The 22,564-nt window shown below is 42.1% G+C and overlaps 1 protein-coding gene across 4 annotated transcripts; it reads right to left on the bottom strand.

Annotated features, from left to right (window-relative positions):
- Positions 1-1,888: 1,888 nt before the first annotated feature.
- nhsl1a (NHS-like 1a) lies at positions 1,889-22,536 on the bottom strand. Of its 4 annotated transcripts, XM_026157497.1 has the most exons (10): positions 20,959-22,536; positions 14,193-14,300; positions 12,275-12,420; positions 11,664-11,738; positions 11,205-11,439; positions 9,940-10,424; positions 5,222-9,227; positions 4,423-4,510; positions 4,269-4,322; positions 3,254-3,314 (listed from the first exon to the last, which is right to left on the bottom strand). In XM_026157497.1, exons 1-9 carry the CDS (start codon positions 21,638-21,640, stop codon positions 4,298-4,300), a joined length of 5,850 nt encoding a protein of 1,949 aa, XP_026013282.1. In that variant the 5' UTR covers positions 21,641-22,536; the 3' UTR covers positions 3,254-3,314; positions 4,269-4,297. The 4 variants fall into 4 exon arrangements, with proteins under 4 accessions (XP_026013279.1, XP_026013281.1, XP_026013280.1 ...); XM_026157494.1 differs by lacking the exon at positions 4,269-4,322 and having other exon boundaries at positions 1,889-3,314; positions 20,959-22,535; XM_026157496.1 differs by lacking the exons at positions 4,269-4,322; positions 20,959-22,536 and adding an exon at positions 16,305-16,493 and having other exon boundaries at positions 1,889-3,314.
- Positions 22,537-22,564: the final 28 nt, after the last annotated feature.

The following is a 22,564-nucleotide window of genomic DNA, read 5'->3' as shown; positions in this document are numbered from 1 at the left end:
AAGAATCCCTCAGAAATCTTCAACTGACTTCGTTAATAAATCCTGAGACTTCTTCAAGAAATTTTAAAACATTCTAACAAACTCCATTACAGGCATCTGGAGCAAGACCACTAACAAATCACTTATAACACAAAAAAGCTACATTTGATACCACTTTGAGAGATATTTGGACATGTTCACCAAGCTCTAAACACACCTGAGAAGTATTTAAACTTCTTCAGGACTCTTAATCATCTTTTAATCCCCTTTAGATGTGATAAAAAAAAATCACCTTAAACCAGGGGTGTCAAACTTATCTTACAATGCAGCCCACTTTGATCTTAAGCGGGCGAGACCAGTGAAACCTCCTTTCTGTCAGTGTCTGTTTTTCTTCATGGTGAAAAAAAAGCTGCTGTGACAAAAATAGGAATCTGTCCACACAGCTCTCTGGATTTAATATGAAATACATGTGTAAAATTACGGAAAAAGCTATCATGGCCCAGACTGTCCAGTTTTTTGATTTGTTTTTAGGTTTAGTCATAAAAAAACAGAAATGTCTATCATAGAAAGGGAAAAACAGACACTTCTCCTATACTCACAAAGTTACAGAGGTTTTATTAGAGACACAATTAAGTGTTTTGCTATTTGGCATAATGTGTGAAATTTCTTTGGTAACCCCCCCCCCCAAAAAAAAAAAACCAAAAAAAACAAAACAGGGCTGACAACACTTTACACAATGGTAGAACAAGTCACAGATTCAGAAATCAATTTGTCCTTTATTGCTTCCATTTCTACATTCACCTTTTTACATACATTTCCATTTCTTTCAGTTCTACCTTTTTGCTGCTTTTCTACACATTCAGTTCTCCATTTCATCCCGATCATCACTTTAACCTAAGACTTCTTTTCTCACAGTGCTTTCCTCATTTATTTCAGTTTCCCAAGTAAATTCATTCATTTTATGGTTAATATAGTAAATCTCAACCTCTTATGTCCACACAGAGAGAAGATAAGATTATGTTTCTAAATACAAAGTCTCCACCCTAAAAAGTTACTTCTGATAGTTTGCAGTCGTATTAGCTGCTACCCATGGAAGTTTGCATCCATTGCTGAAAAAAACAAGGATTTTTTCAATCCATAAGTCGAAATTTAAGGTCATCATCTCAAGATTGAAAGTTTCACTGACTAACTCAAACTTCTGAGAAAATGAACTTGGAATTTTGGAACTTGGAATTAAGCCAAAATTTTGAGATTTTGTTTGTATTTTGTTTTTGTCAGTCATGGAAACAAGCTTCCATAGATGCCTACCATGAGATAAACAAATCTGATTTGAGGGTGAAAACTGAATGTGAGTGTTGTATGACTCATTAAGCTGGAGGCTGAAAATGCTAACAAAATAGAAACAAAGATTCAGCTGCAAAAGTCATACAAACAAGAAAACATGATAAGAGAGAAAAATGAATTTAGGGATATTTACAGAAAAGGACCATCTCTATTCCTTATTAGTTACAGTCTCAGTGAATGCAGCTGGTCATAATGTAGAAAACCAGACTTTTAAACGATTATACTGAAACAAACATCAAAACACAAGCCATTACAACATTTACACTAATGCTTAAATTTGGAGACGCATTAGCCCAGCCCAGTTACTTAGGTGATAATAATAAACCCCAGTAAATAGTTTGAATCGGCTGATTTAAGCGTCAGTATCGAACATTTATTTTGCTGAAAGCATTGTGATATTACTTTTCTATTGAAGAAAAAAAACAATGCTTAATTGATTTTGTTTTCCCCAATATTTTGACCTAATTGATTTACATGATTTTTAACTTCATGATTAACTGCAACCACAAAAACATTTCTTGAGTACAAAATACAAAATTCAGGAACATTTTCTTAATGTGATAAATTAATTTGTTTTTGGATCACTTTTTTTGTGTAAACTAATTTTTAATATTATACTGGCTCCCCTCCACAACGTCCATGATGTGGGTCTAGATGGATCTTCATCTAGTTGTTGATATTTTCTTAACAACATCAAGATTGTAGCTCCCATGTATTTCAGTTTGATTTGTGTGTGATATGAATATGATGTGAAAAGTCAGTCCTTTACACAATTCCTGGATCCACATGAGGAATCACCTCCGGCAGAGCATATCCAATTCAACACAGATGTGTATATTCTAGAAGTTGCTGAAATTGACTGTTTCAGAATATTTAAAGTGTGATCTCAAGAAAACAAAATTCTCATGTGTAGAACAAACACGGGTTACTTGGCGAATATAAAGTGCAGAAGACAGAAGAACGTGAATTTATCAATGTCAAAGAAACTTAGTGTCACTGACGTTGGAAAACATATAACTAGTGTGGTTTAAAAGGAAATAAAAAGCGAAGAAACTGTTGGAGTGAAACTCTTATGTCATCGCAACAAGCTTCTTTTCTTGAAACCATTAATATTGTACACATCCTTTTAAGGTGACTGATGTAGTTAATTAGGAAGTGTGCTTTAGTGCATTCAATTAAATGCTTCAGGTGAGTTTCAGCTGAGTCAGCTGAGACTTTGCCACACATTCATGACCACATCCAATTTTTCTGTGGTGTCTAACATCCATCTGCTCCCAGCTACATCAGCAAGCTTTCTTGTCCATCAAGCAGTCTCAACCAGTGTCAGACTGGATTCTCCATCAGCTCCCGATGACTCGTTGAAATCCTCTTCATCTTCCTCCTCATCTTCCCCTTCAAAGATTGCAGTCATGGGGGCTGCAACAAGGCGGCAGCGGGCGGCAAAGCGGCGGCTAGCCGAGCAGGGAGGAGTGAGGGAGCGAGGGCGCGTGGAGGAGGATGACAGGAAGAAGAAGGGAGAGGAGGAAGAAGATGAGAAGAAGAGGTTATTATGTGGCAGATCCTGTTGCCTCCATTCCAACATCATGGAGAAGCTCTGAGCACATGGAGATCTGGGAGGTTGCTGAACATTAAGAGTCAGGTGGGCAGTGATGTCATGTGTTTCTCCAGTTTGGAGGGAGCTTGTGGAGTTTACTTGGTCTGAGGATATGTGAGGTGGTGGTGCACCATGAAGGTCAGCTGCTGCAGTGGGAGAAACAACTTTCCGAAGTCGCTCAACTGCTGAGATTCGAGATGAAGAATCAGGTCGACTGCCCTTCCTCAGCAGGAGAGCCTTAAAGCTCTCACTTCTTGCTGACCTTTGACTCTTGAGTGCTGCAGGTCGCATTAGCTGGTCAGTGGGAGTCACCGGAGGGGAGGGGGAGGAGGAGGAGCTCGAGACACAATGTTTGTCTTCTTCTAGATCCCTTCTTCCAAGCATCTTCCTCTTGGACCTGACAGAAATGTGACAGAAAACAGTGAACAATAGTAACTGTATATTTAGAAGCTACATGCACTGAATTACATGGCCACAAGAGAGTTGCTCTATTTTAAAAGTTTCTAGTTAACATCAAGAGGCAACTTCTAGAAATCTGAAAAAATCTAATAGACAACAAAGACATAGGTTCCTAAGAATATGTTTAATATATACATAAACAATGACATGACAGGAATGGAAGGGAACTTGGATTGAAGCACTTTTGTTTCTCAAGTATAGGAGAAGCTAATTAGCTGGGGGATCAAAGAACAAGTAGACGAAGTAGATATCTTACATTTAGTGTCTGAGGAAGAACAGGTTGCGAGTTTACCAGTGATTATGTTTTTGACTACATTATCTTGGTATCTGTCGGGAGGTTTGAACCTACTTGTGGCTTTGAGAACCAGACAATGTCTGGAGATAGTTTTGTACCCTCTACTGTGTGTCGTACTGCTTGATGTTATCATACCTTTGTTTCCTTACCTCCCCAGCAGGAAAGATGTATTTTCCTGTCAGTGGCTTACATTCCCAAACTGACTTTCTCGGTCTGTAATTATTGTGTATACATGAATACCAATGATCCCTGACTCCTCCAGTCTACATGCCAAAGTATCCTTGGGCAAGATACTGAATGCCAAATAACTTTTGATGCATCCATCTGAGTGTGAATGGGTGTGCTTGAAGGCATAGAACAAAGTACTGAATGAATGTGTTTGTGAATGGGTCACTGAGGCTTGTGGATAAAAGTGATTTGAGTGCTCAGTTAGAATAGAGAAACACTATATACGTACTACTACTAAATCTCTGGATTCTTTGACAGCTACAACTTATTCCTATTTGGGGCAACAGGGAATAAGGAAGAACTAGTTTCTATGTATAATAGGAGAATAATAATGACACTACACACTTAGTGACTAATTAAAGGCTTTACCTGTAGACAAACCCCAACTACCAGGGCATTCATGCTGTCCCTTCCCATACAGCACTGCTCCATAGAGTAAGAGGTAGAATTCAAACCAACAAGTGAGGATGTGGTTTAAAGGATTTTACAGAACAAGTGCATAGTATACATTTTGTGTTCCCACCTGTGAATGATGGTGAATAGATCCTCTGTGGTTCGCGGACAACCAGAGATGAACATCTGATCTGCTGAAATGCTGCCAAACACATCAGCTGGGAAGGAAAGGACAGTGAAAAAAAACTGAACTTCAATTGTTCATTTAACAGTTCAGTTGAACTGAAATTGAAATGATGAAGAATACAATAATAATAATGGATTGCATTTATATAGCGCTTTTCGAGAACCTCAAAGCACTGTACAATTCCATTATCCATTCACTCTCACATTCACACACTGGTGGAGGCAAGCTACAGTTGTAGCCACAGCTGCCCTGGGGCAGACTGAATACAAGAGCAAGAATAATTATTTATTTATTATTTATTTTCCAATAATAATTATTAAAGATACCTGTATGCTCCGAAGATGACATTCACAGACATGATACTGCGGTATATAAGTTCCTATGTATGTAAGTTCCTATTGAGCTGTAGTCTGACTGAACCACATGCTGTACCTTATCTGCATATTTTTGTCTACTCTCACAGCTTGTTTGGGCAGGAAACTTGGCCCACTTTGCTTCACACCTGCACAAACAAAAGCTCTGCCTACATTTACTGAATGACTACTAAGGCAGATACTGGGGACAGCTAATACAGAAAATGCTTACTTAGTTTCACCAAGGACTCCATAAATTATATATTTGAGCATTTGGTGAACAATAAACAGGGATCTATAAATATTAGCTGCTATAATGCATAATAGGCTCACCACAATCTGAATTGGATAGGTTAAGAAGCAGGATCTGTGGTCTTGATAGAACTTACCATCCTGGGGACTGCTAGCCTCCTTTGATTTTTCTCCTCCTCTCAGAGCTCCGGGCTCGTCTTGTTTTTCACCTGGCTCTTGTATGAGAAGATCTGGTAGTGACAGTTCACCCCGCAGGCTGTCAGTGGACAGTACGCTGCTGAGAGAGTACCTGCTCTGACCAATCAAACTGAAGGAGCTTTCAGAGTCACTTGTGTCTTGGTCCCAAACTTTAGTAACTTTCATCTTCTGGCTTATTTGGATTGTCCTGTCTTTTCTTACATCTCTCTCATCTCCAGATGAGGATGAAGAGGATGATGAGGATGATGAGGATGATGAAGATGATGGGGAGGGTTCCATTTTTGCTGAGATCATTAGCAGCTGCCTGCCTGGCCTTTTCTTCTTCTTTTTCCTTCCTTTGTCTTTTTTCTTTGTGGTGGATGACATCATCATCATCCTTGCCATGTTAATCCTTCTCTCTTCCAAACTTTCCTTAATATCTTCCTCTTCATCTTCAGCTAGTGATGACCTCATCATTCTCCTCTGAAATGATGTATCATCTTGATAAAGTTTTGTTTTGATATCACCACAACTGGGGTGTGTTACTTCAGTTTGGGTGCCCTCAGTCCATGTGGAAGTAGTTCCTTGGCCCTTTGAGTTCCCTAATGTGCTACGGGTAGCCATTCCCATGATCCTTGAGGAGGCGCAGGTTCTATACATTTCCATGGCTCCTAGGGAGTAGTTGGTCTTTAAGGTATCCAAGGTTTCATTCAAAGTGTTTCGAGCCATTGTGGTCCCGGTGCCTATGGTTTTCAAGGTGCTACTGCTAGCTGTGATGCACAGACTCTGTGAAGCACCTCCAGTCCCAGAGGTCCCCATGGAAGCCCCTCCTGTAATTTTAGATGGAAAGAGTGGTTTGGTTGTTTTGGGTGAGGTCAGTGAGAGATCTGGTCTCTTGTGCAAAATTGGTGTTTTTGTCCGTTGAGGGGAGCTGGCAGGTGAGTGCATGGTGATATTGGCAGATGTTGTGTTAATTGGGTATACAGGTGTCACTGAGTTATCACTGGTGGACACCAAGTGCTTTGGTGAAGGGGGACTATGGATCACATGTTTGTGTAAAGGTGTGCAGAAAGAATCATCAGGAAACTGTGACTGGCTGTTGAACCCTGGAGAAAATGCTGTACTTTGTCCATTGCTCCTCACCACATTGAGTTCTCGTGTGGCGTTGGGGGATGTTGTGAGACCCAGAATGCAAAGATCAGGCTTCTTTGGTGGAACTGGCTTCTCTGGAGAGCAGATCTTTCTTGGGCTACTTGGCTTCAAGTCCCTGTTACAGTGTTTAATATCAACATTCTTCAAATCTCCATCAGCAGCACAGAGTGACTGCATTTGTGATTTTTTCTTGTCATTTTGCTCGACTTCCTCTTTGCTCTCTAACAGCATTTTTCTGCATTCTCTTTGAATCTCTGCAAGTTCTTTGAGCTTAGCATCTGTTAGCACTGTTCCTATAATGTTTCGTTGGAAAGACGTAGGTTGACTTATTGTGCTGACATGGTTATTGTCAGTTTCATAAGACATTTTCACCCATGGACTCTCAGAACTGGAGATTTCATTGTTAGCTAGTGTAGCATACATGTCTGAATCTTTCTTTTTCTGTTCACTGGACTGTCTGCATTGAGAAGTGCCACCATTCCTCAGCTGAAGCCCAAGACTTCTCTTGCTAGTAGTGTTATGAATAATGCTTTGTGAGCTTTGAAGATTGTTGAAATCTGATTCATCTGCCAAAAGCTCTGTTTTTGTTTGTTTGAAGAAATCATCATCTGATTCATGTTTAGGTTGTTTCATTTCAGCATTGTCTGGGCTGTGAAGGCTAGCATTATCCAAGGATGCACTAGCTGTATTATTGTCATTGTTTGCAACATAACAGATATCGTTTTCTGATCCTTGTTCCGCTAGGTTAACACTGGTGTTGGAAACAAGGTTTCCTTTAGTCAAGTCAGCCAAGTAGTGTTGAGCTTCTTTGATTGGTAGATCCTGGTTACCATGGTTACCAACAGACAACAAAGCGCCATCATCAGTAGATGTACCATTGGCTGGCAGGACTTCCTGGTTCTTAATAGAGCGGAGTTTGACGTCCTGCAGAGCTTGAGCAGTTACCAGAGGGCAGGGGTGTGCTTTGCCATATTTGTGTGGAAACGCGTCTGGGCTTGGTCGGGAGAAGACAGAGGCAAAAGGTGTGGGGACAGTAGACAAAGGAGGGAGAGGGGGAGGTGGTGGTGGTGGAGGGAGGTCAGCAATTGGCATGTCTGGGAGTTCTGAACATGGGGGAGGAGGGGGAGAAGTTGGGGGAGGAGGGAAGTTGGTGGAAGATGACACTGTAAATACCAGATCATGATGGGAAGTCTGCCTGACAGCGTAGGAGTAGGGGGGAGGAGGAGGCCGGGAGAAGGGAGGTAGAGGAGAAGGCCTGGCAAGGGATAATGGTGGGAGAGGAGGCGGTGGAGGGGGCAGAGGAAGGGATGATGGTGAAGGAAGAGGAACAAGAGAAAGTTTAGTGAAAGAACAAGGAGCAGGTGAGCAGGACTGCAGTGGAGGAGGAGGGGGAGGAGGAAGAGTTTCATGAATGGGAGAGCAGGAAAGTGAAAGCAAAGAAGACTCGAGAAGAGGAGGCCGAGGTGGTGGGGCAGGAAGATTAATATGTTTGGCAGAGGAGTCTGAGGAGGTGCAGGAGGAGAGGGAAGAGGTTGAAGAAAATGAGGATGAAAGGGATGAGAAAAGTGAAGACTTCCTCTCTGGCACTGGTGGCTTTGGTCTGCCTTCACCTCGAGACCTTGTCCTAGGCAGGGAGGATGCGACAGGGGAGAGGGGGAAGGAGGTAAAGCAGGAAGAGGAGAAAGGTGAGGTTGGGGGGAGGGAGAAAGCTCCAGGACTTGTTGTGAGAGGGGAGGATGGGATGAGGGGTGAAGACACTGGCGTGCCAGGAGTTGGAGTGTTAGACTGACTAGAGTACCCACTGGAGGGCGAAGCAAGTCGCTGAAGCCCAGGCACAGAAGAGGAAGCTGGAGGTTGGTGATTGAGAGTAAAAGTCAGACCTTCCTCCTCTGAACCTGGAGACCCAGGGCTGAGGTGAGTTGGTTCGAGGTTGGAAGGAGGAGAGTCAGAAGAGGTTGATGCCTGGCAGTCTGGGTTTAGAGGCTCAAAGGTTGAAACTGTACCACAGTTAAGTCCACTTTGGCGTCTTTTGGTGCTACTTCGGGGCACCCAGGGATCCTGAAAGTTCTGGGGAGATGACGCAGGTGTGTGCTGCATGGTGCGTTCCAGGCGGGGACCGCGCTCCACCTTGGGACTAGAAGAAGAACGCGAAGATTTGCTACGACCTGGCCGTCGCCTCAATGAATCAGAACGCAATGGTGGAGGAGGTGGACGCTTGGACTTGCGAAGGGAGATGCTGCGGGTGACAGAACGAGAGTAGCAGGAGGATGTGCTTGACTTCCTTTTCTCACGGTTTAGCGAGGGAGAGGACATCTTCACTGAACGCAAGGAGCTGCTATCAGTGCAAGAAGGGGAGGACCGACCAGAAGAGAGAAGTGGATCGAAGTTCCAACCTTCATCAGAAACACATCTCATTTCCTGGGAAATTCCACTGTGGACACTAGAGGTTGGAGAGAGGGTTTTGTAGCTCCATCTCTCTCCAGTCAAGGAACAACCATCTGAGAAACACTGGGTGTCCTGCTTTGTGGTTGTCAGGTCATCCTCTGCTGGGTAATGAAACTGAGTCTCTGAATCAGTGATAGGGGAAGAAGGAAGAGAGCCGGGGGAAGAAAGGGCCTCATTATTGGGCTTATCATTGGGGGAAGCCCACTCTGATTGTAGGGCACAACTAGAGGTTGCAGGGACAGATGATATAATAGGTGAGGAGGGAACGGAATTAAAGGAGGAGGAAGGAGACTGTGGCATTACTCTGGCAGTGGGGTCAAAGGGCAGCAGAGGGTGAAGATCACTGGGGAATCCCTGTAGATCCTGTGACTGGAAAAGAAAACAGGAATAAAAAAGAGAAAAATTATTTAAAATGTGCTCCAGGCATTTCTAATTTAGCATAACTTGGTTTCCTCAAAAAGCCAGTATAGTAAATTTAGTGTGAAAATCCAAAGTATCTGATGCTCTTCTATTGCTTTGATATTTCTCTTCTACCCAGCCGACAGTGAGCAACAGTAACTTAAAAATTTAGAAAGGTCAACAAATGAAAGGCTCTGAGCCCATGACATACTCTCAGCATCTGTAGGACATTCTGTTCATTGGGGACATGTTTGGAGTCTAATAATAATGGATTGGATTTATATAGCGCTTTTCAAGGCACCCAAAGCGCTTTTCAATGCCACTATTCATTCACACACTGGTGGAAGCAGCTACAGTTGTAGCCACAGCTGCCCTGGGGCAGACTGACAGAAGCAAGGCTGCCATATCGCGCCATCGGCCCCTCTGGCCAACACCAGTAGGCGGTAGGGTAAAGTGTCTTGCCCAAGGACACAACGACCAGGACAGAGAGCCCGGGGATCGAACCGGCGACCTTCCGGTTACAGATACGCTTCTCAACCCCCTGAGCCACGGTCGCCCCACAAGTTCTGAACTGTCTTCCCTCTGGCCTATGTTGGCTGACATTAGCATGCCAGTCATCTGGAAACTCCTTCAATTTATGCTTTGACTTTATTAGTGTAATAATAACTTCTGATTAATTTACCTGGTAGCAAGATGAGGAGGTGCTGAGAGTCCTGCAGGATACACTGTTACAGCTGGCCTCGGAGTTCAGGGAGGAGTTGGTTGCTGGACGGGGGAGGGTGTGGCTCTCCAAGGATGGTGAGCAGCAGGAGCCGGAATGGCAACCAATATGTGGGGAAGAGGTAAGGGAGGCCATGAGGCTGGACATTCCCTCTCCTTTAGGGGCTCGGATTCTCCTTGTTGACAGCTGCTCCTCTTTTCTTAGATCTCCCTTTTCCTCCACCTCCATGTTCCTCTGCTGATGAGGAGAGGTACATTCAGATGCAGGTCGACCCACAGTGGAGAACTGACCAGGAAGAACGTCAGAGATAGATGGTGACTTCGGGAGGGCATTATCTGGTATCCCAGTAACTGTCTTGCGTCGGCTCAATTTCCGGGGTCGTCGGTTTAGTGAGTCAGCATTGGAAAGTGTTCTTCGAAAACTGGCTTGGCGATCAAAACTCTCACCTTAAGTGTGAACACATACAAAAAGGTAACAGTCAAGACATGAGAAACCAAGTCGCTACTCCGAATCCAAGTTTAGCCTATGAGTCCTGCTGTAGTTTACTTAAACCTCACATCATTTCCTAACTCTGATGTTTCCCGTTAGTTACTTAGAGTCCTGATAAAATCATATGTCCCTTTAAGGTCTTCAAGATAAGCTTCTGTTGAAAGAAAAAATCTCAGTTCCAAGTAAGATCTAAAGCTATAGTGGATAGTTATACAGTTATTTAACAAAAGTTAATCAAGTTTCTGTGAGAGCAGAATCCAGATGAAAATGGAGGCAATGTACCTCCGATTTCAACTCCTGGTCCAGAGTTAATTCTGAAAAGGCTAAAGGTAATTTACCAAGTCCCAAGATTTGGGTGAGTTAAATTGAAGTAAAGCCTCAAGCCTAAGAAGAACTTCAAGTTGGATTTGGGTCTCATTAGATTACTCTAACTTATATTTCAAATCTGAGTCCTATCCAGACTCCAGATTTTAAGATTTAAGGCATGAATCAAGATGACAAAAGCTTTCTGGTCTGCTCTAAATTAGAAGAACTCCCTATGAAGACCAAACTGATTTGAGCCTGAGAAAAATTTAAAGGTAAATCTCGAGTTTATGTCTCAGTCTATTTTTGAAACCAGATGCAAGTAGAAATTCAGTGTAGACAATATGGCAGAAATAAATTTAAAGTTTTAGATGAGTTTCAATAGTAAGTTCAGAGTCCTTACAAACAGAATCTGGATCTGAGTCCAGCTGTACCTGTTACATTAATAGGAACAATATCTGCTGCGACTGCTTCGGCCTGCTGCCTCATCCTCTCCTCCGGCGTTGGAAGTCGAGGGTGCGGTTCCACATCCATTTCGACTTTTGGCTCATATGTTTGCTCATCATCATCCCAACAGGAGGTGAGATGGACGGGATTCAGGACCAGTGGTGTCAGGGGTCGCCTGTTGTTCAAGATGAACATCTCATCTTCCTCTGAGGATGTTGTGGACTGACAAAGAAAAGAGGCAGAAATTAACAGTTTGGTCTACAAATTGAGTTTTGATACAGTTAAATCTAGTCCAGCAGCGTTGGGGTCTAATCTAGCCTGGAAGGGTCAAATTAAGACTTTGTCGACTGTTAGGGTAAAAAGCCTGTTTGGGTGTAACTGAGATGCTGCCCTACTTTAATTTTATCTAATCTAATGTACTACAGACATGTTTATTCCATGTTTACCTTTCTTCTCCAAACTGAAAACTTGAAACAAACTGAAAAGCAAGACTTAGAGAAAAAGTCCAAGACTCTGGACTTCTGAGGAGGGTTGAGAACATGAGGGAAGGATCAAGGGATGAGAAAAACAATTAAAGGAAAGGTTAATCATTGAGTATAACAAATAGATGGCAGAAGATGTGTCAGTGCTTCAGTTTGACCAGCAGATGGAAATAAAACACAAAGATTCTGCACTGATTGCACAAACAGAAAAAGATCCAGAACACACCAAACCAAATGTCTGTAGTTTTAAATCAGGAAACTGGATTGAAAAATAAACAATGAACATATATAAAACTCCAGGCTCCTTTAAATATATGGGGAAACAAAGGGATTCTTGTCCTTTAAGAAGCCGTTTTCTTGTATTTTACAGTGTGGCAATAAAAATAGCTTGAAAAATTACCAATAACAATTATTCTTTTATTCTTTCAGATGTAATGGTGAGCATGCTGGGCTGATATAATTGAGTTCCCGGGCCATGAGTAAGAGACACCGAACTGGTAGCGCTGGTGTCATTGTCTTCAGCCCCATTAATATATATCACTACATCTGTATAAACATCTTCACATGTTTCTCACCATCTTCCTGCTTTTGTCCCTCCACCCTCGTCGTGCGGTTCCGTCTGATTGGTTGATGCTGGAGAAGGGAGGAAGGGTGGGGCTGGGGGGGGGGGGCTGAGAACCACTTGGGATGCTGCAGCCATGCTGAGTCAGCCCATTACATGCTACAAACACACCATGATGATAGAAAATAGTGAGTTGAGTACATGAGAATGATTGTGGACTGTGTGAGCTTTGCTGCAGTGATCAGCTGAGATCAGCAGGAGAGCTCAGCCTTCGTCATTTATGCTTTCTCACAGTGACATGTGGCACTGCAGCTGCTGCGAAGCTGCAGAGCGTGCTGCATGCAGACCCCTGCAGCACTCTGCAGTCTGCTCACAGGCTGCTGTCACCTCTAAGCTTAATTACTTCTCTGATAAGCATCAAAGAACCAGGATTTATGGCCTCAAGCGAAGGAAACTGATCATTTATAAAGCTTAAGTACTTCATTGAAAATTTATGGAATCAAACACAGTGTAAAAGGCCTTTATTGCTCAGCAGCTATAAAAACAGACAGGAGGCTGTTTATCAGGACTGATGGCTGATTGAGAATATACTGCAGATTTCAGAGACATAAACATTTAAAGAGCAAATGATGAGGATCTCTTTGAACAGGCAGCTGCTTTTGCAGTCTTTCCTGGCAGACTTGTTGGTGTAAACACCCAAACAATGTTAGCCTTAGCGACATGACAGTGTTATAAACAGTTAGTGATCTGCCACTGCAGTGAGGAAGACTGTGAGTTTTCCACCTTCAGCCCATAAAGAACAATATCAAGAGTGGAGAAGAGTACGTATTCTTTCAGCAGCAATTCTGTGAGTGTGTCAGGTCATAAGGTCACTGTCTGCTGGCATCTGTCAGCCAATGCTAATCCTACAGGACACACACACACTTAGGACTCGAGGTTTGTGTGTAACAGACTTCTGAGGCTCTGGGGGTTCACACACTTCTTGAACTTGACCCAAAATAATTTTCAATTTTCTTTTTTAATTATTTTACACAATATATAATATGACATAAGGAAGACAACAAATAGGGAAAAACACATTTATTATTTATTCATTAATTTACTGTAAAAATTTAACTTAAATATTTTCAATTTGTTTAAATACTTATAATCTACTTATTGATCAAAAATCTTTTCCACCTGGGTCTACATCCAAGAATGGATACAGATACAATCCATTAACTCACGCTGTGAATGTTTTCTGAAGCAGACGTCATTTAGCCTGACCAGATGCTCCATGTCATTCATATGTCCGACTTCCTGCCCTCCTCATCTGCTCTGTGCGGCTTGAAAGGACTTATAATTAACTTAGATTGCAGAGCCACTTCAGAGATGCTTCTACAATGTGGAGCAGTGGTTTTAGTGTTTTCAGTCATTTCTACCGCAGCCGCATTGCAGTTTCTCCTCATGGGACTCAGGTATTATTGATCGAGTGTATACACAGACTTCTTTAAGTGAACGTCTCAGTTCACAAAACAGTCTGATTGCTGTTCTGGACTCAGGTTCAAAGCTGCACCCTGTCTGTTCACTTCTTCTTCCTAATTTAATCCAGGCTCTCTAAATATTTGAGTTAATGAAGGTTCTCTCCCCCTCTCTGTAACCAGAGCTGGTAATTCTTGATGTCAGTAAACATTTTTTTTCATTGGTTTATGGTCTCAATAGCTACTTTTAAGTCTTATTGAAGATAACATGGCGTTCCTTTTGGAAAGTATGGTTCCATTAGAGTGAGACAGGACCAGAAATCAGGGAAGGATTTAAAGTGTGGCTACTTATTTTCATCTAGAGACTTTCTCAAGTCTCTTAGCATTACTCTAAATGTGTTTCCCCACAGATCCAGTTAATCTCACATTTTTGTAAGGTTAACTGATGAAACACTAAAGTACCACTCTCACCTCGCAGGTCATCAGCACTGCCTGATCGCCTTTTGCCAGGGATGAAGCGCAGACCCTGCTGAGGCTTCTGGGTAGTGTAGTGAACAGACCACTTACTGTCCCCGTCCCCTGCAGCACAAACAAAGACAGAGAGAGAGAGAGGGAGAATGAGTCAACTTTCTGGATTTTAATCTTGTTTCAGCAAATCTTTTCACACTCAGAGGAGCAGTGATGATGAGAGCTGCTGCACTCAGCACTATTCAAGGTGACCTCCACATCACAGGGCTTTTATTGTGAAAGAGCTGCAGATTGACTGTCTGTGGTATTCAGTGGACAGACGTATGGACAGATGTGGAGCTTGAGTCTCAGCCTTCTGCATTCTGCAATGTATGTCAGGACCAAAAACACCTCTTATAATACAAAGTAGGAATTTCTTACAATAACTTATGAATGATTTTGTTTTTCTGCACTGACAGCGTTTTTTGTTTTGTTTTAGTCATTCATCTCATCCTAATAATATTCAAAAAACAAGAGAGAAAAGATAATTTGTTCCCATTAATCAATCACATCTCTCTTTAACCGCATGATCCAAGTCATCACTGATGAGTGATGGCCGATTGTTTATGTTCTGTTGTCATATTTTTTGTTGTCATTCAAAAGACAAGTAAATAAACACCATTACATTTTAATCAAGAAAAGGTTATTTTATTTTTTCTTCTGAACACAGCTTTAGAGGTTTAAACCAAACAATGGAAACAAACATTACGGGGACTGAAATGGCGATGCAGGAAGCTCCTGAGATCCTTGAAGGAATGCCAAAGTCCTTGAGAAATATGAAAGATTATTTAAGATGTAAATATGGTCCTTGAGATTTTGTGTGTTTTGGTGGGTTCTTTAGAACAAGCATGCAGAGGCTGAAATATGAAAATACACGCAGTGGTCCGATAAATACTTTAGACAGTTCCAGAAGTGTCAGAAGGTATTTTGGGTTTTCCAGAAGCATCAGTGGTGCTTGAAGTTCTAAAACATTAGAGTTTCGATATAAGGCTTGCGGGGTTTTCACTGGCTCTGAAAAAGAAGATGCAATTCTTCTAGGAAGGCTTAAACAGTCTTTACGGGGTCCAAGTAATCCTCAAGGAGGTCTGACAAGTTGTGACAGTTTTTAAGAAGGGACCACAGGTGTTTGAGAAGATTTAGGGAGTCCTGTGGCAGGTTCTTGAGGAGGTTTTTTATGTTAGAAGGAGGCCCTTGATGAAGCCATAAGAGAATTACAGGAACCACCAAGGAGAATGATAAAGAGACCATCCTGATTCTTGAGGTGCTTCTGCTGGTCCTTGATATGAACCTGAAGAAGCTTGGTAGTTCTTAATTGGGTCCCAGAAGTTCTTGGTAGGTAGTGGTCCTTGACCAGGCAGTAGACGTCTGTGGCAGATTCAGTGGGTCATTGCAAATGTTCCAGTGATTCAAGCTGCTCTTGTATGTTGAGGACATAATAAATGTCCACACTGATCATCAAGAAGATACTATGGTTGCTTAATTATTTTTTCCAATTGTCGTTGAGAAATAACACAGGTCTGTAAAGAGATTTAAATTGTTCTTGAGGGCATTCTAGAGGTCACTACGAGGTTATAAAGCTCTGAATAACTTTTCCGAGAGTCCATGTGGAGATTCCAGGGGTCCACAAGTCCTGACAAAAGCCTTTAAATAAGCCTATATTGTTCTTGAAGAGTTTCTGGGGGTTACTGGTTAAAGGGTTAAAACCTTGAGAAGACATCCTAAGGGTCCTTGTGGGGATTCCAGGACCCCTTGAGAACACAAATGCCAAAAAAGTCTTTAAATGATCCCTAAATTGGGTTCTTGAAGTCAGTAAGATTATTACAAGGCATTTAAAGACAGTCCTGGAGACCTTGAATAGGGTCTCTAATGTTTTAGACTATAGTTACAGGTAATATAAACTCACATTTCAAATGCTCATTAAACTGCTGATCTAAACTACGTTTGACATGATTTTTACATGCACCTGAGAGCCAATCAGGGGGTGGTATCTATGAGGTCATCTTTAGAGAGCTATAACTCACTCTACCTGTACAGCTCAAAGGTAAATCAATCCCTCGCCAATACAGCGGCACTCACCTCTGGTCTTACTGAGATATCTGAGGACAGATTTGATTGCCGTTCCGATCAGAACCATAACGACGCCACACACTCGTTTAGACACACACACCGACACACACACTCCTGAGGCTGCAGCAAACAGAAAGAGAGCGGGCGAGCAGCAGCAGTAATGCAGCTCGACTCGCTGCAATGCTACTCTCCTCCCACTCCTCTCTCTCTTATTCTCTTTTTATGTCACTCGCTCCCCCCTCTTTCTTCTTTTCTTTTCTCCACACACACACACACCGTTGGCAGGAAGCCAGTACACGTGTGTGTCCTTCATGTGTGTCGCCAGGTGATGAAGGTTACCCGCAAATACCGCATTATCACAACGACACATGAAACATGATGCTTTGTAGATGAAGAGAGATGAAGAAACAGAATTCAAAGTGTGTCCGCGCCTCTGATGTATCCCTGTTCATCTTTTATTCTCTGTGTTCTCATGTTTCTATCTTTGTGAGGTCCAAAGAGAGTGAGGACATGCTGTCAAAGTGTGGACATCAGCCTTGACATCAGCATCTGAGGGATAAAATGAGGAAAAATGCCAAAAAAAAAACAAAAAACAAAAACACCAAAAAACCTTCAGGGTATAACAGGTGCTAATGCACAAAGAGATAACCGCATCCAGTATTTGAATAGATGCAGGTGGTGCATATTTCATGTTTTTACAGTCAGATCTGTATATATTTTTAACAATAACCTTTCAAAAGAATGATATAAATACAGCAGAATACAATTTTCTTATTCATCCATCCATCCATCCATCAATCCATCCATCTATCCATCCATCCATCCATCCATCCATCCATCCATCCATCCATCCATCCATCCATCCATCAATCCATCCATCCGTCTTGTGGTGCTTTTCTGAATGTGGGGCAACAGTCTATGTAGAAAAGCCCAGATCTCCTTCTAACCAGCCTGCCATCCAGGTCTTCTGGAGTGACGGCACGGTATTCTGAGCTAGCTTTACAAGAGACACTAAATCTCTCTGGGATGACCAAGCTCCTCATCCTATTTCTGGCAGAAAGCCCAGACAGCCTGAGAAGGAAATAATTTCCTTGCTTATATCTGTGATCCCATTCCTTTGGTCACTGACCACAGTTCATAGCCATAGGTGGGGATGGGAAGGTAGATGTAGTAACTCTAGAGCTTCGCTTTCATACTCAGCTCTCTCGTCACCGCAATAGACTGTAAAAACATCTGCATCACTGCTGCATCAATCCATCTGTAGTCTATTACTCCTTCCTGGCCTCGATTATGAACCAGACCCCAAAATAACTCCACCATTTAGTGCAGAAGCCATTCCCAGCCTTGAATCGCCCCACCACACTTTTCTGACTGAGAACCATGACATCATGGAGACTTGTTTTTTAAAATTTGTAACATATTGTTAAAAATGCCCACTTGTCTTAGTAGATGTGTTTAGTGGACATAGCAGGGGTAACTTGTACACTCCTGAAGGTTTTATTAATCCTTAATAAATATCCACAGGTTTTGGGCTACATACCATATATTGCCATGAAGATGGTGTCTTTTTCAGGTAAAGCATTGCTTATTTCAACAAGAACATCATTCTTTAACTGTCATTCCTTATGGCCTAGACACTGGCTAATGTCAGTTTCATAGTTTTCGTGACAAAATGTTGGCATTTTGTCAAATTTTGTGGAATTGTTTTTTTCTTTTTTCTTTTTTTTTAGGGAAAATCTTGCTTTTCAGCAAGACTATATTCTGCACATATTCCAACAGCAGAACTCCACAGTAAAAACGTGTGCAACCCTAAGTATTTGTGGTAACACTGGCCATGGCTGATAGAGTTGACAGTCACCTTCATCATCACCAACTGGGACAGTTCCAGTCTGTAACTGTGCCGACTATGTGGGCCAGTGGAGCAGCTAATTACCGTCTTCATGGCTGACAGCCTGTCTGTCTGTCTTCACCTTCTCACTGTTTTAATTAGTTTCATTAATTAGACAGTAAGTAGGACACACTATCATTATGTCATAGTCTTATATATAGTCGGAATCTGTTAAACTCTGAACTCTGTCAGCTGTCCAGTCAGGAAAGAGGAAGGATGAGGACAGAGTCACGTACCACTGACTGATTGATGCTCAGTTTTCTTTGTTTTAACATTATAAACGCTGAGACGTCACCACAAAGGCAACATGAGGGCGGGATACTGAAGGTAGATGTTAGGAAGCTAACAGGTAGCAGCTGTTGCAGCTAAAAAGCCTGTTCATTATCTGTTATTCGTGGAATTAGCTTTTAGGCCAATGCGTGGAGCGGCAGCTAATCCTTGCACACACACACACACACACACACGTACACATGAAGAAGATTATGCACACAGGGGAGATAATTAACCAAGAATATGGAGAGCTGGTGTGATTTTCTTCTGCATATTATCAGAGAATAATAGCTGACTGGTGCTGTGATGCATTATTGATCAGACAGTCACACAGTGTGTGTGAAAGTGTGTTTACTCTGCCACAGGAGACGTGCAGGCACTGAGTTGCTGCTCTAATATTCTCATTTAAAAATGGAGAAACTGTGAGGCAAAGACTGAACCAAACTGGGACGAGCTAATCTGGAAGATTTTATTGTATCACACTTTCATTTTACTGATACCACTAATTATGAATATCTGCCGTGAGAAATCTCTTCCCAAGTCATCCAGGAGCAAACTGAATTTAGTTTAAGTGGATCCTAGTCTGCCCTGATGAGAAGAAACACATTAAAATTTGTGCGAGATTTAGAACCAAAGAGAGCCAGATAAAGCCATCTTTCTATATTGAAATGGATAAACAAGAATAGCTGAAGACATTCAGGACCTCAAAGAGTTATGTCAGACAAACTTAGATAATTTGGGACCAGACTAGTGGCTAAAAAACATTCATAATATCAAAGAACCAAATAAACCAAAACAAAGTAACTACTCCAATTTCACGTCTTGATGCATGCTCAATCATCCAGGAAAGTAAATCTCCAAAAAGTTGATTCTGTTCATCTGGACGTAGCGTTTTGTGGGAGAAACGTTTCGTCCCTCATCCAAGTGACTTCTTCAGTCTCAGCTGACTGCAGGTTTCCCCAAACTTATAAACAGTACATTTGCATAATGACTGAAACCAGCCCACTAAAGGAACAATGGGCTGGGAGGTCAATTCCTTAATCATAATTATGCAAATTCTCATGACCATTGATCAACAACCACTGACCAAAACCCACTGATCAAAGACCACTGAATGGTCCAGAGATGATCAAAGACCATCTCTGAATTGAGGAGGGGGCCTAAGTGTCCATCTTTCACCATCTTACAATGCTGTGATTGCAGCCATTCCCCAACTCTCTGTGAATGGTACTCATGGCCATTGATCAGTGGTTGTTGATCAATGGTCATGAGAATTTGCATAATTATGATTAAGGAACTGACCTCCCAGCCCATTGTTCCTTCAGTGGGCTGGTTTCAGTCATTATGCAAATGTACTGTTTATAAGATTGGGGAAACCTGCAGTCAGCTGAGACTGAAGAAGTCACTTGTATGAGTGACGAAACATTTCTCCCACAAAACGCTACGTCCAGATGACCAGAATCAACTTTTTGGATACTCCAATTTAAGACTATAGCAAACCAAAACACGACAGGTGAGAACATCCAGGGCTTTATAACGCCAAACTAGGTGAGTTACTATTATTTGTTACAAAACTTAGCTAGGACCATTTAGAATATCAAACCGAGCTTTTCAGGGCCAAATAAAGCCAGACCATAATAAATGGGATAATTCAGGACCTCAAGCTGGAATCTTGGAGACCAAAGTGAGCTAAGCAAGGCTAGCTAGCAGCATTCAGGGCTTAACACAATTTATAGGACATTTTACATGCATAGAAATGCAGTCCTTCCAGGTGAGATCAAACAAAAGTACATTTCAACTAGATTTAGGCTCAAATAAAATTTGAATTTTGTGCCAGATTGAAGATCATAGAGAGCCAGACAAGCATAACTCACAGAACGGAAATGGTCAAATAAGAGTAGTTGAGACTATTCAGGAGGTCAAACATCAGGAACATCACGAAAACTGAGATTATTTGGGACCAAACTAGAAAGAGCTAGAGTGGTAGTAACCATTCAAGTCCCACGATTTAGCACTATTCTGGGCTGAATAAAAGCAAAACCTTTGATTATGCAACCTCGAATAGATCATCCAGGATAACAAATGGTACCATTTATAATATCAAAAAAGTAAGTGTTCCAATTTGCCACAGTGTCACAGTGTATTTGGGACTTTTAAAAGTCAATTCAGGCTGACTGGGATCTGTGGGAACAAAACTGAACTAAGCTATAGGATACCCTGGACCAAACTGGGATAACCCAGACCTGGTTGGTTAATTAACGGTCTCAAAGAAGGAGGTAATTCGGAGTGTGTTATGCTGCCTGATATGATTGAGTACCACATAAACCCTAATACATGTGTCTATTTGACTATCATCTGAAATCTTTGAGGACCAAAATGGTCCAGTTGCACAACTCAAAACCAAAAGCACCATTTCAGGATTCCCAGCTTGGATAGTATCTTTCTAGCAGTGTAATACCAAGTACTAGTAGCAGTATTCTGATTACCCAAATTTCTTGGTAGTACCTTTGTGTAGAAGGGGTGTAGTTTGGGTTGCTTCCTTCCCAGACATTCTCCCTTTGCGACGTCTAAAGCACAAGAAGCTTGTCTTGCACTTCCTGCTGGGCCTGTAGCGATATTGTGGTGGCGGCTCTGGCTCCTTGAATGGGGGTGTAGTTCTAAGATGAAAGGGGACAGGCATGGTGTAACCGGGACGGGGCTCTGGGGTTGGGGGGCAGGAACTAGTTCTGCGTCGCTGGGTGAGAACTGGGCAGTTAGGGCGCTGCAGCTGAAGCGGCAGAGACTGTGGATGGGGTTTACCGCAGGCCTCTGGAGTAAGGAACAGTTTCCCACGAACCTCTGGGGTGAAAGAAGGGTTGATATGGGAGCGTGGTGGGAGTTGCTGCGGGCGGAACCAGGGACTGTTTCCTTGATACTGCAGGTGAGCTGGGAGGGGCTTTTTTTCACTTGAGGCTGATGCAAGCTGTCCCACGCCACCTGCATTTAACCCATAGATGGCATCATGGTGCTGGTAGATTTTAGCTCTGAGCAGGCGCCGGCGCAGGCTGCCCTCTGTTTTTGGTTGCAAGGAAATCATCTTGCGTGGAAGAAGCTCATCTCGCTCTTCATCAGGACCAGAATTCCAACAATGCGACGTCACACCAGGCCCCGCCCCCTCCCCACCCAGGCATTCCACATATGAAATCATTGTTTCTCGAGCTGTGATTAGGAGTTTGATGGGCTGACAGATTACAGGTGACTCACCACGACTAAACTACAATAGTATTATCATCTTTTCGCAGTAAGTCTTCTCTTGGAGTCAGTTTTCAACCCCTTGTTATTCAAACTCATAAAGAGATTTGTATCATCCAGGTCCTTCACAATAAATGTCCAAAGAGGATCAATAATTCCAGAAAAGGTCCTAATTCCTCCAAATTTAGTTAGCCCTGCCTTATAAAAGAGTTTGATTCTGCAAAATAAGCATTAAAAATAATTTTTGCCTTTTTTAGTTGAAGAGAAAAATGAATGTCATTGGACGCACATATTTTCCAGTTATTCACAAAACGAGCCTTGAGCATTTCACAATAAAAGTCTTAAAATGCTATATCTTCACAAATAGCACATTTGGGTTCAGAACAACTATGCAAATTTGTATTATTACAAAAGGTTGATAAAAAATAATAATTTAAAAAAAATGCCCTAAAACAAAGTCCAAAATGTGCTCAGTCGTTTATAAGTTATAAGTTTATAAGTAAGATCTCCGGATCCTCATGTCCACATGTGCAAATGTCCATTTCTTACAACAAACAATCCCAACATTTCACAGTAAAAAAAAAAAAGAAAACCTTCGTGTGACCCTGGAATGAACGCAGTTAAAACCTTTAGGAGCTCTGTCCAACTTCTTCTTATTCCTTCACAATAAAAACCTCAGACCTCCAAACCACAAACCAAAAAGTCTCCCACGGCCGATGTGAATCCAGAAATGATTACAGTCCAACAGTAAATGTGATTTTTCTTCAGAGGTGTTGACATAGTGCTGCTTTCTTTCCTCTCCTCTCTCTAACTCTAATCTACTAACAGGGATTATCCAGGTCTGCAGATGGCCGGTGTGGGACAGGTATTTATCACCACA

The sequence above is a fragment of the Astatotilapia calliptera genome, chromosome 23, assembly GCF_900246225.1.
Source record: "Astatotilapia calliptera chromosome 23, fAstCal1.2, whole genome shotgun sequence".
In the NCBI taxonomy this organism is placed as follows: Eukaryota; Metazoa; Chordata; class Actinopteri; order Cichliformes; family Cichlidae; genus Astatotilapia; species Astatotilapia calliptera.
Note: the sequence above shows the minus strand (reverse complement) of the source record. Positions and strands in the feature narration are given on the sequence as shown.